The 19,435-nt window shown below is 41.4% G+C and overlaps 1 protein-coding gene across 2 annotated transcripts in view; it reads left to right on the forward strand.

Annotated features, from left to right (window-relative positions):
* The window catches only part of TTLL5 (tubulin tyrosine ligase-like family member 5), a 335,321-nt gene that overhangs the window by 247,082 nt on the left and 68,804 nt on the right, over positions 1–19,435 (forward strand). Inside the window, exons 32-33 of one of the 2 annotated variants that reach the window (XM_011981565.1) lie at positions 12,122–12,204; positions 16,588–16,710. In XM_011981565.1, coding sequence (XP_011836955.1) covers positions 12,122–12,204; positions 16,588–16,709 — 205 coding nt within the window. In that variant the 3' untranslated portion in view covers position 16,710. The remainder of the gene's footprint in view (positions 1–12,121; positions 12,205–16,587; positions 16,711–19,435) is intronic. The other variant, XM_011981566.1, reaches the window with a different exon arrangement.

Consider the following 19,435-nt stretch of genomic DNA (forward strand, 5'->3'; position numbering starts at 1 on the left):
AAAGTGAAAAGCAAGCAATAAAATTCGTTAAGTTCAAAATCTTATTTAGTTTGGGTCAGGGGAACCCAGAAGAAGAAAATAAACATACTTCTGCCAGAAAAATAAGAGAAGTAAAAATAAGAGAAAGACTTTAAAAGTAGATATAGGAGAGACTGAAAAATTATGAGAACACTGTGCACACTATGTACAATTTTAAAAAGTAGATGAAAGATAATATTTTGAAAAATATCAAGTATAAATTGGTTCTTCTTGAAGAAAAAGAAGACTTAACTAGAACATAGAACAAGTGGAAATTTTCAAACTGTCTAAATTGGTTCTTCTTAAAGGAATACATGAGTAGGCCCAGGAAACAACTTTTAAAAATCATCTCCAAAGTAGTTCTTTAAACCATGTTTCTGAAATCTTTTTCTTTTTTTTGAGACGGAGTCTCGCCCTGTCACCCAGGCTGGAGTGCAGTGGCGCGGTCCCGGCTCACTGCAACCTCCGCCTCCCAGGTTCAAGCGATACCCCTGCTTCAGCCTCCTGAGTAGCTGGGGCTACAGGCGCCCGCCACCATGCCCAGCTAATTTTTTGTATTTTTAGTAGAGACAGGGTTTCATCATGTTGGCCAGGATGGTCTAGATTTCCTGACCTCATGATCTGTCCACCTCGGCCTCCCAAAGTGCTGGGATTACAGGCGTGAGCCACTGCACCCTGCCCATTTTTCTGAAATCTTTGAAGGCTTCCAGGTGCCCACAAGATAAAATTGAGAGTCCTGACTCTGACATTCAAGCCTTCTGCAATATGACCTCTCTCCTGTCTCCTGCCTTCTTCATACTCTATCACCGCTTTGCACAGACTGCTCCACATATGCTTCCCATTCTTTGTTCCTGCATACCCATGTCATCTCTGCAGAGTGCCCTTAGGCCTCTTGAACCTAAGTCCTGCCTTTCATTCAAGATTGGGTTTTAGTGTCTCGCCTTGGTGCATCCTTCCCAGCTGCCCCTTCCTCACCTCCTCAGCTGACTCTGCCATCTACCTCCTTGTTTTATTTTTCCTTTTTTCATATGTTCTGCTTTCTGTAGCTCCCTCAAAGACAGATACCTTGTCTTCACCCTTTCATCACATATATATTGAATGTCTATTTTGCTCAACATTGCCCTAGACACCAGTGATAACACCAGTGGACAAGACAGATAAGATCTCTGCTTGCATGGTTTGTTTTTGAGAGGAGATAAGGTCATTCCCAGCGCCTGAGATAGCTTATACTCGTAAGTTCTCAGCAAATGGCAGTGGTGATGGTGGAGATGGAAGTGGTGGAGGAGATAGTGATGGCAGTGGTGGTGGTGACATGGTATTCTATGTCAAGTCGGATGCATCAAGGATCACTAAATAACAATGATCTCATTATTGTAGAGTAGCGTATGGGAGGCAGTAGAGTACAGTTGTTAACAGCCTGGAATTTGAAATGAGATTCGGATCCTGGTTTCTTGGCTTAATTAACTTTTTTAGAGATAACTCTAAGCTTCTGTTTCATTATCTATAAAATATTACTGATGTCTTGGAGTTGTTCTTAGGATTAAATGAGATAATGTGTTTCTCTGACATATATGGCGTCCAATGTCTGCTGGTCAGTGTAGTTGTATTCTGCAGCTGCTGCTGTTCCCTACTAAAAGAAATCACATTTGTGTTGTTGGTAGGTTGTTATTTATAAGTGTGATTTGGTTCTGCTGGTGAGCCTGTGGAAATTGAAACATATTCTGATTTCCTGAACACTAATAACTCTAAAGACGATTGAAGGCAAAGGCTCAGTTTCAAACGAAAGAGAAAATTAGATTTGGAGTTACTGACTTCCAGTCCAGTTGGCTCCCAAAGTTCACAGTTTCACATTCACATCCCCCCTCTGCTGCAAACACATAGTTATGATGGATGAACGTTTAAAGAAGAAAACCTACGGGACTTAGCTGTGCTTCAAAACAAGGCACATATCTCCTTGTCCCCAAAATGTACCAAAGTAAACGAGAATCAATGAATGAAGCTGAAGCTATAGGCTTTCTGAAGCAGGCAGTGACAAGCTCCTGTGACATATTGGGACCTGAAAGTGCCCTACAAGAGGAGAACCTAAAGCCAGGCTCATTACTTGAAAATAATTGATTTTCAACATGGGACAGTTCCCCCCCACAAGAGACATTTGGCAATGTCTGGAGACATTTATACTTGTCGTAACTGGGGGAGTGCTACTGGAATCTAGTGGGTAGAGTCCACGGATCCTGCTGAGCATCGCAAAGCACAGAACAGTCTCCCACTACAAAGAATTATCCAGCCCAACATGTCCATAGTGGCAAGGTTGAAAACCCTGCACTAAAGGATGCAGTGTGCTCTCCTAATGGGAAAGTAGTAAAACTGGCATGAAGCCACTAACTGAGGCTATATCTTTATATGAGACTATGGGCCTACAGAGTCAGGAAGACAATGACATACCCTTTCAACTGTTCCTGTCTCAAAACTGCGTTTAGTTTCTAAATATCACTGAGGCAAGGGCCCCAAAATGCCACTATAATGCCTGGTTTGGGGCTGGTGCCAGGGGTCTGGGTGAAGGCAACTATATAATCTTCAGACAGGGAGGAATGAGCAAGCACAGAGGCAAGGGCAGGGAATGATTCCCATTCAAAATAAGCCTGCAAACCAAAATTCCAAAACACATGAAAAAATCTCATGTTAAGAAAGATTGCCAGGAAAATCAACAACTGGAACATGAATTCTTTACAGATAAATTAATACTTTAAAATAGTCAGACATGTTAGATTATGTGTCTAATAGGAGTATCTTGTGGAACATGACATGTGACTCTGATAGGAGTATCACAAAAAAGACCTAAGGGATAATTGGACAAGCAATGCTTTTAGAAAATAACAGAATTTTCCAGAATTGAAGAAGACATGAGTCCTCGGCTAAAAAATCCATTCATGTACCAAAATAAATGTACCTCTAGACACATCAGAGTAGCAAGAAACCAGAACATTAAGCGTAAAGAGAAGTCTAAATATTACCAGAGAGAAAATCTGCGTAAATGACAAAGGAACACAGAGTACCAGCATTCTTCTCCTCAGCAATAGGTGCTAGAAAACAATAGCCAATTACTTCAAAGTGTTGGTAATAAACTTTCAGTCTAGAATTTCATACATAGCTAAACTGGCATTCAAGAGTGAAGGCAGCTGGGCACAGTGGCTCACGCCTGTAATCCCAGCACATTGGGAGGTCAAAACGGGCAGATCACAAGGTCAGGAGATTGAGACCATCCTGGCTAACAGGTTGAAACCCCGTCTCTACTAAAAATACAAAAATTAGCTGGGCAGGGTGGCAGAGCTCCTGTAGTCCCAGCCACTCAGGAGGCTGAGGCAGGATAATTGCTTGAACCTGGGAGGCAGAGTTTGCAGTGAGCCGAGATCGCGCCACTGCACTCCAGCCTGGGTGACAGAGCAAGACTCCATCTAAAAAAAAAAGAGTGAAGGCAAAATAAAAATGATTTGAGACATTCGAAGTCTAAGAGTATACCTGAAATTCAAACTAGGAAATAGTAAAGACTGTATAGAGATAGAAGTGAATCCAGAAGTATTAGGCAACAAGAAACAATAAAGTACAACAAATCTGTCTGTAAAATGTCGATAAATGGTAATGACTATAAAAATAATTATTGGTCTTTAAGAAGACAAAAACCATTTAGAGATAACAAAGACAAGATACAGGGACCTAGAGTGTTTAGTTGATAAGGGTCTGTGTCAACTTTGAGGTCAGGACAGAAATACTGAATGACTTTACACTTAGGAAAAAATAGCTAAATAATTAAGATGTAGCCTGTAGTTTTCAAACCAACAGAGCAGGGAAAGGGAAATGTAGATACTTTATTAATTTAGTGGGAGGTAGGAAAATTAGAAGCAAAGGAGGCTGGGTGTGGTGGCTTACGCCTGTAATCCTAGCACTTTGGGAGGCCGAGGCAGGTGGATCACTTGAAGTTAGGGGTTCGAAACCAGCCTGGCCAACATGGTGAATCCCCGTCTCTACTAAAAATACAAAAATTAGCCAGGCGTTGTGTCACATGCCTGTAATCCCAGCTACTCGGGAGGCTGAGGCAGGAGAATCTCTTGAACCCAGGAGGCTGAGGTTGCAGTGAGCCAAGTTTATGCGTCACTGCACTCCAGCCTGGGCAACAGAGTGAGACTCTGTCTCAAAAAAAAGAAGCAAAGGAATAGGATGATAAATAGAAAACAAAAACTGAGATAATAGAAATGAGTCCAAATATGCACATAATCAAAATAAATGTTGACAGATTAAACTCTTCCATTAAAAAAGAGATGATCAAATTGCATCTTTTTAAAAAGTTGAGTTATTCGCTACATAAAAGAGACATCCATAAAGTAAAATCTGAACAAAAGGTAGAAAATAAAAGGTTGGAAAAGATCAATTATGAAATACTAATCAGAAGGAAAACTGGTATAGCAATGTTAATATCAGATAAAATATAAGCAAAAATCACTAAGAGGAATAAAGAAAAGCACTTGTATGCACTTAACATCATAAACTTATAGAAATCAAAAGCTGACAAAATTATAAGGAGAAACTAGCAAATCATTAGTATTAGTGGGTAATTTATTTGAATTTACTTCTGTCAGCCACAAATAACTCAAAAATTACTGAGGACTTGAATATTTGATATACAGAATTAACATTTTGCTTTAATAAGAGGCTTTTCATCTTTTTGAACCAGCACTTAAAATAAAAAATACATTTTAGGGGCACATGTTCTCAGGACTTCCTGAGGGCTGTGTCATAGGCGAAATGATCTAAAAAAAGAAAAAACATTTTATATGCAACCCAGTAAAAATACCTATGTATATGTATGTGTATATGTGAAATTAAAATTTCACAAAATACTGTCTTCTATTTTTTAATGCTGATAGTGAGCCCCGAAATTCATTTTACAGCCCAATTATGAATCGTAGCTCACAGCCTGAAAAGCAGTTGCAGTTATGCATAGACTCCTGCACTCAATGGTATTCAAGTATATCTGGAATGTTTCTAAAAATTCGGCACATACTATGTCACAAATGAAGGCTCCATGCACTTCAAAATATCAATATCAAACAGTTCACACTCTTCAACCACAAAGTACTTAAGTTAGAAATAATAAAAAGAGGTTTTTTAAAAAAAAATGTGTTGGAAATTTAAAAAAAATAGAGTACCTATTACTCATGCATTAAAGAGATAATCATGAAAATTATAAAATATTTTAAACTGTATGGCTATAAAAGTACTGCACATCAAATTTGTGGAATAACCAAAACTGCACTCAAAAATATAATGCATTTATTTAAAAGACAAGAAGGATTAAAAATAAGTGAGTTAATTGTTTAATTTGAAAAGCTATGAAAGAGAACAGAATAAACTAATTAAAATACAGAAAGGGGCTGGGCGCGGTGGCTCACGCCTGTAATCCCAGCACTTTGGGAGGCCAAGGTGGGCAGATCACGAGGTCAGGAGATCGAGACCATCCTGGCTAACACGGTGAAACCCTGTCTCTATTAAAAATACAAAAAATTAGCCGGGCATGGTGGCAGGCACCTGTAGTCCCAGCTACTCGGAGGCTGAGGCAGGAGAATGGCATGAACCCGGAAGGCGGAGCTTGCAGTGAGCTGAGATGGTGCCACTGCACTCCAGCCTGGGTGACGGAGCAAGACTCCGTCTCAAAAATAAATAAATAAAATAAAATATAGAAAGGAAAAAAATACACAGAAATCTCCTAGAACAGTCGGGCACATGGCAGAACATGAGAGAACAGTGCCTCAAACTGTATCTGGCTCATGTAGGGGGTCATTAAATATGTGTTGAAGGAGCGAATGAAATTGACAAGTGATAGGATGGCCTCTGGAAAGACTAATGAATAAAAAGATAAAAGGGCCTACTCAGGAATCAAAAGGGCTATAACCAGAAACACAGGGGAATAGATAATATGCAGTATATTTATAAAATGGAGTCCTATGTGCCTTTACTGCACGAAAGTTGACTTCACTAAATGTTTCATGATTTGGTTTTGGAACCTGACCCTAATTAATAATGTTCTAATTGTTATTTTCTAAGGATTAGCATTAACTTCAATTTCAGAATCATAATCCCTACACTGAGAGATAAAAGGAAGAGGCAGCATATACCTGTCTGTGTGTGTGTGTGAGTGTGTGTGTGGATATGTCGAAAGTTACAGGATACTTAATCTATGAGTAAATGTTTGGTAGGAAAAGTCAGGGTATGTATTTTTTACTTTGTTTTGTTTCTTTTTCCTTGGGAATTGAAAGAGATTGGTTATCACTGTATTTTATAAAAACGATCAGGTTTGGGGGTGTTTTCAGGACCTTCACAGATGCAGCCATGTCTGTTTTGCCACAGCCCTGGTAAGGTCAGCATTTGTAGCTCTGCTCTTCCTGTAAAGTCTTGAGCATTTTCCTTTTGTGAGTCCTTTCTTCTACAGAAAGGTCATCTCTGATGTGGTGGCATGAGTCCAAGATAAACTTATACTAAACCATTGAAATAGAAAACTAGTACCCCTGTGTTGGGGATGTGGAAAGCCTTGAAAAGAACCCAAACAGAAATAGTATAGCAGCAAACCACAGTCAACCTTGTGAAGTGATGAACAAAACAGACCTTAAAGAAAGCATATCACTTTCAGAAAAGTTTCCATTGATCAAAATAATGGGCAAAAGAACAACAGAGGAAACCACAAATAAAGAAATGAAGATCCACGAAAAAGCATGTCAGAAACCTTACCAGCAAAAAGGATAGTGGGGATACTGCTCATTATAACCCTCCTGGACTGCGTTTTGTGTATATATATATATATGTGTGTGTGTGTGTGTGTGTATGTTATATAGTTTTATAGGCTGGCTATATGGTGTGGTCTTGATGCCAGTGGAATTCCTAGCCAGCCATTTGATTGACTTATATTCCTTAGAGACTTGTACTAGAAGAAATTTTTCAAAATAATTAATACAGGGAGTAATATACTAGAAGATGAAATACAGGCATTTAATCTTATAAGGATATTATTTGTTTTTAGTGCATCATTGAACAACTTTGAAAGGCTCGGGAGAGCTGTTCCCTCAGAGTAGGAATAATGCTCATGTGAGATGCTTTCTCAGACCTCAAACAAATGGCAGAGGCAAGATGAGTAGGTAGATGTGAAGCAAATGAGTCAAATTCAGGGTTAGGAACTGTACATGTAATATTTAAGGAAACTCTGTAGCTGCCAGCTGTGAACATGTCCCAAGGAAAGAGATTTTGCCTTCATAGAGAGGAGCATGCGACTATTCATTGAGTTCTTCAAATTCTTTTTTGCTACTATATGTGGTCACGTTTCTTATAGTTTTTCAGTGGCTAAATTAATCAGGCAGCCTACTCTGAAGCCGTTTTTTTTTTTGTTTTGTTTTGTTTTGTTTTGTTTTGTTTTTTTCTTTATTTTTTTTTATTTTGAGACGGGAGTTTCACTCTTGTCACCCAGGCTGGAGTGCAATGGCGCAATCTTGGCTCACTGCAACCTCTGCCTCCTGGGTTCAGGCGATTCTCCTACCTCAGCCTCCCAAGTAACTGGTTTTACAGGCGTGAGCCACCACGCCTGGCTAGTTTTATATTTTTAATAGAGATGGGGTTTCACCATGTTGGCCAGGCTGGTCTCAAAACTCCTGACCTCAGGTCCACCTGCCTCAGCCTCCCAAAGTGCTAGGATTACAGGCGTGAGCCACCACATCTGATTTAAGCAGTTTTTAATAATCATTGACAGTTTATCCTCAGAGAGGAACCTAAATAAGACCATTACCACAGCTGAGATTGTAGTAAGTCTCTTACTCTCAACCTTTAACTACATCAAGCAGCTTCCCATCTCCCAGACAGTTGCGCCATTTCCAGGAAGAGCAATTAAGGACTAGATGTTCACATCTATCACTCTCCTCATGTTTGAACTCTAACTTTTGTGTAATGTAAAGTTAATGGCACCTTTTTGTTCCATCTTTTCAGTATTTCTTATTGTCAAACTCTTGATACTGCTATAACTCCAGTTTTTCTAACTTCATCTTTAGCCACTTCTTTATATTCTGGTGTACTATGACCAGAGAACATCAGATAATGAAGCTGTATCAAACACATAATTAACTGTATACATTCAGCTATTCAGAGAGAAATTGATTATAATTTCAATAAAGTAGGTGATTCCAGTTGATTTTACACTTAGGAAAAGATGGGAGAAATGTCACTCCAGTCGGTTGCTGTTCCCATGGGCCTTTCTACTGCACTGTCACTCTCATGCTTAAAGATACATATTTTAGGCCAGGTACAGTCGCTTATATCTATAGTCCCCGCACTTTGGGAGGCCAAGGCAGGCAAACCATGTGAACCCAGGACTTTGAGACCAGCCTGGGTGACATGACAAAACTCTGTCTCCACAAAAAACACAAAAATTAGCCAGACATGGTGGGACTACTAAACCTGTAGTCCCAGCTACTTGGAAGGCTGAGGTGGGAGGATCACCTGAGCCCAGGAAGTTGAGGCTGCAGTGAGCTGTGATTGTGCCACTGCACTCCGGCCTGGGTGACAGAGTAAGACCCTGTCTCAAAAAAATAAAAATACATAGTTTATACAACATGATCCCATAGTACAAGCCTACTTTTCTAAATACAAACCTACTTCATTTGGTGCACAGTTGAGCAAATCATTCTGACACTGGCAGAAAAGTACATATTAGATTTATTAAGAGATAACCTGTCAATCTCAAATGTGACATCTCTTCCTAAGGGATCTTAAGAATAATTTTTACTATGAGATTTTTGTCTTATAGGTTGCCAGTTAATTACCTTGTAACTTTAATAGCAAATTGCTGTTAACTTCCAGGTTCAGAATGCCTATGGCCATTCTTCTGTAGTTTAGCACTAATATTCCAGACTGATGTTGCAGTCAGTGAGTCATTCATTTTGATATTTCTGTATGTAGATAGACTTACAGTGAATGCAGAGAGTGTTAAGCAATGTTCCTAAGTAAAAATGACAATACTGCTACTAATAGTCAATGTATATTTAGTCCATGATATAACACCAGTCACTGCTTAGATGTGCTTTATATTCACCATCTTACTTAATCTTCAAAATCCTATAAGGTAGGTCCTGTTATCCAGGTGTTAGTCCCGACGTAACTCCCGATGTAAATATTTCCTAAAACATGTATTCCCAGGAAAGCAGCAAAGAATCATTGCAGGGGCAAGTGCAAATTGACATACAGGCTCTAGACAAGCTGTATTTCAAAAGTTCTCATTTAGAGGAAGGTTGTCCAGAAGTTGGAATATATTTTCCCAAGGAAATGATGTTATCACAACAAAAGCATATTTACCCATAATGTGCCTAAAGTAGTAATAACAGACCTAAACCATTTTGTGCACCAGTGTTTCCATGGAAAAATTCACTCAAGAGTTTCCCCTTGGATTGCTGTGGACACATTTCTACATCACAGGGAGAATAGGGACTCTATGCTAGAAACAGTAGAATCATTAGAAATGTTCAAATTCTGAATCTGTGGTGGCCTCCAAGGCCTTTGATGGGAGTTTATGGGAGGGAGGAGGATGGAAGAGTGAGTGAAACTGGGAACCAGGGGCCATAGGGTTAGAGGATCTTGGGAAGGGAACAGGATAAAGCCTAAGAAGGTGAAGGGTGGGTTGGGGGTTCCAGAGAGGAGAGGGAAAAGTTTCAAGAGTTTTAGGGACCCAGAATTCCTTGAGTCTAACCCCCCAGGGACTCTTCTAATCCCTCAGGCAGTTTTCTGTTACTCACTACCAGTTTCTTCTACTGACCCAAAGATTTTGCCAGCTTCTTCCCCCCTCTTTTTTTTTTTAACCACTAATACTTTGTGAAATTGAGACCAGCCCAGGGCTTTGCTCCACTCAGCTGCTCCTAAAGCAAGCACAGTGGCTCTAATGGTTTTTAACTTCTGTAAAGGAAAGAGCTTATCTTAGGCCCTCCAGAACTTTTTCACTTGGACATGAAAGAGCAGACATCAGCTACAGATGCTTTGGGAGAGTTTTCGGGTCCCATAAGGGGCTGAAATAAAATGCATGAGGATTTCAGATGTGGCTCTCCAAGGCTAAGGCTGATGGGAAAAGAGAGAAGCCTTCTGCTCCTTTCTCTCCTGCCTCTGTGGCTCCCTTGTCCTCAAAATGAAAGTGGAAAGGAGAGGGTAGGCCCCAGATTGCTTGCCAGAGGGGAGGGGCTATGAGACAGTGTGATCCTTGCGCCAATGCTGGGCTAGAATCTTCTCAAGTGGCATGCCTCTTTCAGGGATGTAGGGACTATGTGGGTACCTCAGACTCCACCTGACTCTCCAGGTGCACCTTATACCACTTTCCTCTTTACCTACTAGCCAGTGATGATATGAATCACCTGGGCACCTGGGGCGCTGTCCCCAGGCCCACCTGGAAAGCTGTGATTAACAAGTGACCCCAGGTCATTCCTGTCAAAGACGTTCAGCAAACACTGCCTGACTATCCCCACCTCTATCCTATCCCCACCCCTATCCTATCCCCACCCCTATCCTATCCCTACCCCTATCCTATTCCTTTAGCTGGTCTTCAAAGGTTCCTAGGACATTCCAAGCCCCTTTCTGCCTCAGAGCCATTATATATGCTATTTCCTCGTGAACCGCTCTTTCCTCTGCCTCCTCCTGGCTAATGCCTACCTCTCCTAACTTCATGACTCCCCTGAAATCTTATTTCCTCAGAAAGACCATCCTTGACCACTGTCCTCATCATCTCAACCAGGTTCCCCTGCCTCGTTCTCATAACACTGTGTGCTTTTTCTCTTTAGCACTTAGCACACAGTTTGTGTTTTATGTATTTGCTTTCATGTCTCTCTTCACTAGTACAGAACACAGGAAATGCTTAATAAATATTTCTTGTGTGAATGAATGACTGGAAAAATAGTTTCAGGAGAGAGATACTAAAGGTTGGATTGGATGTTGCTCAACAAAAACAAAGAATTGAGCATGTGAAAGCTTTGATCTCCCAGGTACAACTTTTACTCATCAACTAAAATCAAGGCAGGTGGACCCAACAAAAATATTATATTATAAATATACAACAAAAATATTACAAATATTTCAACAGAATTTATAAATATTTGATGTGTGCAAAATGCAGCAGCAGTGAATCAGACCAATACAGTCTCTCATTATGGAGCTTACATTCTAGCAAGGATGATGGATACTAAGCAACCAGTTACACAGTTTCATAAGTATAATTTTGAAAAATGCAAAGAAAGAATTAGAGCTGTAAGAGCCTATAACAGGGAGGCTTGACTTGGGCTGTAGGCAATCAGACCAGTTCTGGGATTTCTGAGACATGTGGCTCGGGAACCTCTGCCCAAAGAATCAAATATACTCTGTTGTATCTCTTGTCAAAGTTGGCACGAGGGGAGATGCTATGTACATTTCTCAATCTCGGGATTATTGACACCATGGAGTAGATAACTCTTTGGGGCATTTTCCTGTGTGCTGTGGGGTGCGTAGCAGTATTCCTGGCCTCTGCCCGCTAGCTGTCAGTAGCACCCCACAGTTGTGATAACTAGAGATGTTTTGACATTGCCGGATGTCCCCGGTTGGCTCAGGGGACGCATCATCTCTCCCTCCCCACTTCCCCAGTTGAAAACCACTGTTCCACATGAGACTTGCGCTTTTTTAAAAATGTGTTTTCATATGATTTATGTAAGTCAATGCCAGAAACATGATGTATTCATTCAATAAACAACTATTTATTGAGTACCAGTTATGTGTCAGGCACTATTCTAGGCACTGGAGACACAGCAATGATGAAAGCCCATGCTTTCGTGACGCTACATTTCAGTAGGAAGAAATTAACAATAAATCTCAAAATATATACTATTTTAGAAGTGTGGAGGTTGCTCATAGTTTTCTCTGATAAGGTGACAATTGAACAAAGCCTTGAAGGAAGCGAGGGAATGAGCCACAGGAGAAGCACCAAGAACAAGAAGCGAAGCCATCAGAGGGCCTGCGCCTAACCTCACCTTTCCGCCTGCAGGTCTGACCAAGCTCCTTTGTGTTTCAGAGGGTCCTCCGCAGATGCGCAGCTGAATGGACTCCAAAGCAGCCTTAACCCTGCAGCCTTTGTGCCCATCACCAGCTCCACAGGTTAGTGGGCACCAGCTCTTCTGCAGCTGGATAGGTGACAGGGAAGGTGTTGGGCTTGGCACATTCTCTCTTCTGCCTCCAAAGAGAGCCCCAGTTCAAAGAATGAAACATCCAGCCTCTTAAAACATTGGCAAATGGGCATTTTTGTTACATGCTTCTTTAAAATAATCTTGGCAGCCTAAAATAGGCATTTTCTGGAACTAGCTTGGGGTAAATGAAACCTCACAGTCTTGTAAAATGCTATCAGATTTGCAGCATTTAATAAAAATGCCCCATATTGACTGGTATTTCACTGCTTATGTTGTATTTCCACATGTTTTATCTCTCACTTAATTCTCACACAGCCCTGTGAGTTTGATCTTATCCCCTCCACATGAGGAACAGGCTCAGAAAGTTGAGGGCTTGTTGAAAGTCGTGCGTGGACGCAGAACTGGAGCTCTGCTCTTTGATCTACGTGTTGTGCCAGTGCCATGGTCTGTGGACAGGTTGTTACTGACAGCCTGAAGCCTCTCAGTGTAGGTGCATACAGATAACTTAGGCGGTGTTTGGTCCAGACATAGTTTTCTATGAATAATAATTAATAAAAATGCACTGATAAGTCAGAAAATGGAAAGAAAAACCCTTCAATTCAATTGAACAAGTATTTATTATTGAGTATCTACTCTAGAGAAAATAACGTGCTGGGCACTGAGATGCACGCAGGGTGAACAAGGCAGTCTGCTCTCAGGGAACTTAAAGACTCAAGGAGATAGAAAAGTCAGCAGGGAATGTGCTGCGAAGTGGGTATTATTGCATGCCTGAGACACACAGAGTAACAACAGACAACATTGACTGAGGATTTGCTATGTGTCAGACACAGTTCTGAATGCTTTATGTGTAATAACTCACTTGTTCACTGAACAGGCACATAATGTAGAAACTATATTCCCCATTGACGGCTGAAGAAATAAAGGCACAGGCAGATTATAAAACTTGTCTAAAGTCTCACAACTAGTAAGCGGTGGGGCAGTATTTGAACCTGAGCAGTCGAGCCCAGATCTTTAGGGACTGGGGACAGCTTCCTAGAGGAAAAACATCGAAGCTGACACTGGAATGTGGACGAGTCAGCCAGGAGAGGGAAGGCATGGGCAGAAGGAGTTCTAGGAAGAGAGAACAGTGCAAGCAAAGACCTGGGGGGAGTGAAAACGGGCTGTGTTCCACAGGCTTCCACGGATCAGTGTGGCTGGGGACTGGGGCATGAGCAGGGAGTAGAAAGAGAAAAGGTTGCAAGGTAGTAGGGCCAGTTTATGTTTATGAGCCATGCAGGGAACTTGGTCATTGCCCTGACAGCAATAAGGAGCCATCGAGGAATTTTAAGCAGGAGGGGGCTGAGTGGTTGGGGTCAGGGATTGACATCATACACGTTAAAATGATTACAAGATCTCTGGGAAGCTCAGGCCAGGTGCAGTGGCTCATGCCCATAATCCCAATGCTTGGGAAGGGCAAGGCAGGAGGATCTCTTGAGACCAGCCTGGGCAAACAAAGTGAGACCCTATCTCTACAACAAAAAAAAGTTTTTTAATTAGCCAGGTGTGGTGGCACATGCCTGTAGTCCTAGCTACTCAAGAGGCTGAGCTGGGAGGATCACTTGAGCCCAGGAATTCAAGGCTGCAGTGAGTTGTGATCCTGCCACTGTACTCCAGCCTGGGTGACAGGGCAAGACCCTACCTCTAATTTAAAAAAAAAAAGCAGCCAGTTACTTGACTACATCCTGGGGATAATTATATGTATCTCATAGGCTTATAGTGAGGATTAAATGAAGAAGTATATAGGGAAGGTGCTATAACTACTGTAACTACACCCAGGCCACTACTACCTCACAACCTTTTCTCTTTCCACTCCCTGCTCCTGCCCCAGTCCCCAGCCACACTGATCCCTGGAAGTATGATAGGAGTATAAGGATTTGTTCTCCACTGAAAATTTTAGAGCCTGAATTCAAGAAATACTTGATGGGTATCTACTCACCTCACTCCAAATGAAAAAAGAAAAGAAAGAATTACTAGAACATGATAGTTACTATATTTTTAAGAAAGTAAACTTTCACCTGGGATTGTTACGGACTGCAAAGTAATGGCACAAGGGAATCATGGCCAAGTATGAAGGACTTCTGTGAGATAACCTGTTAGAACTTCTCTCCCTTTGGCTCTTCATGTTTGCTTCAGCTGGAAAGATTCACAAACCCAAGGAGATCCCTGTCTATACTTCATTTGTGTGTCTAATTGATAAATTAAGTGTTGAATTGAACTTTGCATGCACTCCAGCTGAGCCAGTTGGAAACTTGGGTGGTCAGGTGGGTCATACTTACAGCATCTTGACCGTGAATTAGTGTTTACTGACTCTTGGTAAAGTTATTTAGAAGATTTTGTGGCACTCATACTGAACTTGGTGTCAGTATGAAACCACAGAGCAAGGAAAAGAAGTTGTATTTCTTGCTGGCTTCTCATAGTGACTTTTCCCTGCTGATTCTACCTTATGGTAACAAGCAGATCATTCTTCTTACATTGTTTAGGTAGTTTATTACTTACTGCTTTTGTCACCAAGAGACTCTGGGCCTCTGAACTTTCTGGGTTTGTTTCTACTCTGATTTTTCTAGTGTTCCTGATCCTTAGTTAAAGAAACACTGAGGTGCATGATATAGTAAGCTTCAGGCATTTTCCATACTTCCCAATGAACATTTTACTTTCACAGCATTAGTAACTGAATCTGTTACAGTTATTTGTACAACTAGTAAGTAACTGCCAGGCACACCAACGTTTGAACTGCAAATCATTTGTTTTCTATATTACAAGTAGATTTCAAGCCGTTCTAGGGGTTCAGAAGGATATCCTACAAAAAGGAGATTAGGTTGCTAGTAGCAGCATTTTTCTGTAAACCCACAAGAAAGAAGAATAACTCTCATAATAAGTCTAAAAGTTTACACTTCTGCCTGAGACCTGGTAAGTGTGTGCCTATGTAGGAATCCCTGAACCATCTTTGAAAGGCATTTAGCCCATCTGGTCCAATTAATTCAATCCATTAAACATGATATTGAGTCCATGACTATAGCAGAAGTCTGTTTTATCATTCTTTAACTCTTCCCGTAAGTCTTGTCAGCCAGGCTTTCGGCTGTGTGAGTGTTTCTCTAGCAGTCTGAATGAGATAGTGGTTCATCCCGGGGCACTGCTGAAAAACAACTCAGAGTCCTTTCCTGTTGATGGTGGCTTAATGGCATTCTTGGTATTATGAACATTAAATGAGATAGTGAATTGAAAGCTCCTAGCAGAGTGCCTGGAGTACTCCATGAATGTGGCTTTTCCTTGGCTTTCCAACCTCAGGCTTTATATTCGTAGTTTGCTATGGAAGGGAAGGTTTAGAGTCAGCAAATATGGAAACTTGAGAAGGAAGCTGGAGTGAGAGCTCTTGGCCCAAAGCCAGAGTCATTGGCCTTCCTTCTTTATAACTGTGGTGTTCTTCTTGAGTTCTGAAGTGGTGATGGTAAACTAAAATAGCAGAGAGCAACAGATTAGATAACTGACATTTCTCTCGTGCTGATTTGATAATGTAAACTACCATTATCGTAGGAGTCTGAAGCCACAGCAGCTGCCCTCATCCCTGCCCCTTAGCTTCTGCCTAAGCCTTTCCTGTTCTGGAGCCCAACCTCTCCCTCCTTTTATTTTTAAGCTCTTACTAGTCTGCAGTTGGTGGAAGGGACCTTACCACCTTTAGAAAATCAATGATGGATTTCATTTGCAAGCAGTGAGCAGTGTCCTTATTAAATGTTCTCTGTTTCTGGCCCTAGTAAAATGCACTATAGCTTTGTGCTTTTTGGATGGGGATGGAGCAACAGCACATCAGTGTGATTCTGATTGCCCACTTCATTGGATCCCTGAGACAAACAAGAGAAAGGAACATTATTATGTAGTAAACGCCGTGGAGCTAAAACCCTAAGGATCTAGATGTCACTTTAACTTTCAAGTGAAATTACTTGCCTGGCAGCTCTCAACAGAATGACCTATTTTCATGATCAGATTCTTACTCTTTTCACCATGTATTGTATAGTTTTTGGAGCTCCTGGGTGGATCTGGAGTATAATCGCATAAAACTGAAAATAAGGAGTGTCCTATCCCCCTGATTTCTCCCGAGATTTTCTCTCCAGAGCCAGAGGGGTAAGAATTTGGGTTGATCACCCACGTTTACGCTGTTCGAAAGCAAAAGACAGACTGTGAATTGGAATTTGGCAGGAAGTGGGGTGGCAGTATCTGGGGGGACAGTGATCCCCTTAACCTAGTTTTAGGTTTTACCTTGTGTCCTTTGGGCCAAAATCAAACGTAGTGTTAAATAGGGATTCTTTTTTCCATTTTTCAGGATCTTTGGACGCTCCCCAAGTTATTTTCGCCAGATCCAAACCCTTGCCCACACAATCTGGAGCCCTTGCTACAGTTATAGGACAGAGAAAATCAAAGTCGGTGAAGTCAGGGCCAATTTAAGGTAACAATAAGAATAAGAGCATATTTTTATCGTTTTCACTTGCTGACTTTATACTACAGCAAGAGACTTAGTAGCTACCAAAAGAAGGTCTAGCTTCTCAAAATGACAGTGAAGTTGGGACTTTATAAACCAAAGCTTAGGAGGACACTCCAAAACTGGGTCAAAGTTGAGCTCCGAACAGTTTGCTCCTATAATGGTCTACCAGTAGGTGGTGCTGTGGCAGTAAGAACTTTCTCAGAAACTATTACTGGAGGCTTTTGTTTTAAAATACGAGGATTTTGAGACAGTTCAAATAAAGAAACTAAAACCATAATTGAGTTATCACAAAGTATAACATAATATATGGGAAAACATGATATTTGAAGGTCAAGTTGCAGTAGCTGCAAAAGAGAATGGATATTTATTATTAAAGAAGGCTTTTAGACTAGAATTTATAAACTGGACTTTCAGATTATGGGAGGGAGGGAGGGAGGTAACACATTTTTTTTTCAAATTTTGGTGAGGTTGATGAATTGTGTTTTTGCTGAGTTACTTAAATAAACATATGCTATAATTAGCAGCAAAACAAACTATAAACCTCATCCTCCATCCAACTAAAAAAAGCTCACACATTGAAGGCATGGTCTAACTTAATTTTGTGAAGCTGTTTCCACACTTCACCAGCACTGCCATCAGTATTTTGTTCCCAGCCATGGCCTTCAAAATTTTCCAGAAAATTCTGCGAAACTTCAAGGCTTTGGTAATTCCTTTCCTCTTTGTTCTGCCCTGCACACTAAAGCATTAACGGCTCACCTGCCACGAGGCTAATACTCTTCTTACCTCTGGGGGAATATTTATTAACTTATTTGAGAAGCATTATTCATCAAAATACCCCAGGAGTGCAAAAGAGAGAGAAAATTATTTACCCACCACAGGATTCATTTACATTGGATCAGCAAGCTGCAAATATCTTTCCCTAGCCCATCTAAACTCTTTCCAGAAAAGAATGAGAAGAGAGAAGGGAACACCAAATCCATGGCTTGGTCATCTACCAAAATGTACCGGAGACACTGAAAACAACCATAGTTCTATTGGTAATTCTTAGCCAGTGGCCCTTTAATTCTGATACTAAGCAGCCTGTCCAATGATGAACAACTAATAAAATATAGAAGACTAAAGCAAGAAGGTCAGTATTTCCCTCAGGAGACTGGCAGCCAGAAGAACGAATGTGACATCAAGCTCCAAGCTAAACTGATGGCCTGCCAAGAAGTACTCATGGCCATCCGCTTCTAGGACTGTGATACTTGGACCTGCCACAGTTATAATATCACTTTCCTTGAACCTCGTTCATTAGTATCCTTTACAATCCACCCTGAACATTACATGGCAAAATGGGACGATCAGCAAAAGAAGCCTTGGGAAAGAGCCCGTTTCTCAACATTTTGCTCTCTGTTGCAGATACAGCCCTGCTGAGCCTGAGCTGTGTATAAGCTAGGGATGGCTGATGCTATCCTTTGTGATTAACTGAGGCGATGAGACAGCATGTGTGTATGGATAAAGAGGACAGAGTGGGTCAGAGGGTCTCAGAAGTCCAGCTCCTATGGTGCACCATCACTGCTGGGAAGCTGCAGAGGCAGGCCCACCAGCCTGGCATGTGGCCGATGGCAGTGGGCTGCATCTCTTGAGCAGAAGAATTAGGTCATTTACAAAGTGAGGAAGCAGAACCCCACAGGTCTCAGCCCATCACCTGAAGCATGCTTTCTTTTTATTGCAAATGCAGGGTAGACAGCAGAGGTCCCTTCAACCATAATCACAAACGAATGTCATCACCAGCCATGACAGTCCTAGAACCTCTTCATATGTGGGTTTGGAAAGGCAGTCAGGTTAGAGACTTTGAGTTGTGTTTGCATTACATGCTTTATAAAACTGAGAAAAGCATCAGTTATCCTTAATAGAGTAGAGGGAGCTGTGCCGAAGGATATTAGGAACAAAGCCTGTGTATGACCCCTGTATGCTACCCAGGGCAAGTGTCATATTTACATATCTACATTGTTCTTTGTTTTCTTAGATTATGTATTTGTTCATCAGAGGGCTAATTATATTAACTGTATTTTCTTATTTTCTGTATTTTTTTGTTTGTTTGTTTTTTTGAGACAGGGTCTTGCTCTGTTGCACGAGTTGGAGTGCAGTGGTGCGGTCACGGCTCACTGCAACCTCCGCCTCTTGGGATCAAGCAATTCTCCCACCTCAGCCTCCTGACTAGCTGAGACTTCAGGCATGTGCCATGATGCCCAGCTAATTTTTCATGTTTTTAGTAGATGGGGTTTTGCCATATTGCCCAGGCTGGTCTGGAACCCCTGGGCTCAAGCAATCCACCTGCCTTAGCCTCCCAAGGTACTGGTATTACAGGCGTGAACCACCACACCTGGCCATTTTCTATATTCTTATGCCCTGGCATTTGGGATCCTTGCAGACCCAGGGGAAAGAGTGCCTTTCACAGGGCTAGTTAATTCCTAAATGTAATAACAACTTGTCCATGAGCATACCTTTTATACGCAAACCAGCCAGTCCCAAGTACCTACTCTCAACCTCCTTATCAAACTTTCACACACCAACCCAAAATTTCCCCTGCCCTCAATCATCTCAGGGCCAGGTACCAAGCAACTGGATACCATCCCTGTACCCCGAAGCCCCTGGAATTATCCAAACTAGCCAATCCAGCCAATCCAAAGCTGTTTAATTGCCC

Source organism: Mandrillus leucophaeus, unplaced genomic scaffold, assembly GCF_000951045.1.
Source record: "Mandrillus leucophaeus isolate KB7577 unplaced genomic scaffold, Mleu.le_1.0 Scaffold228, whole genome shotgun sequence".
Classification (NCBI taxonomy): Eukaryota; Metazoa; Chordata; class Mammalia; order Primates; family Cercopithecidae; genus Mandrillus; species Mandrillus leucophaeus.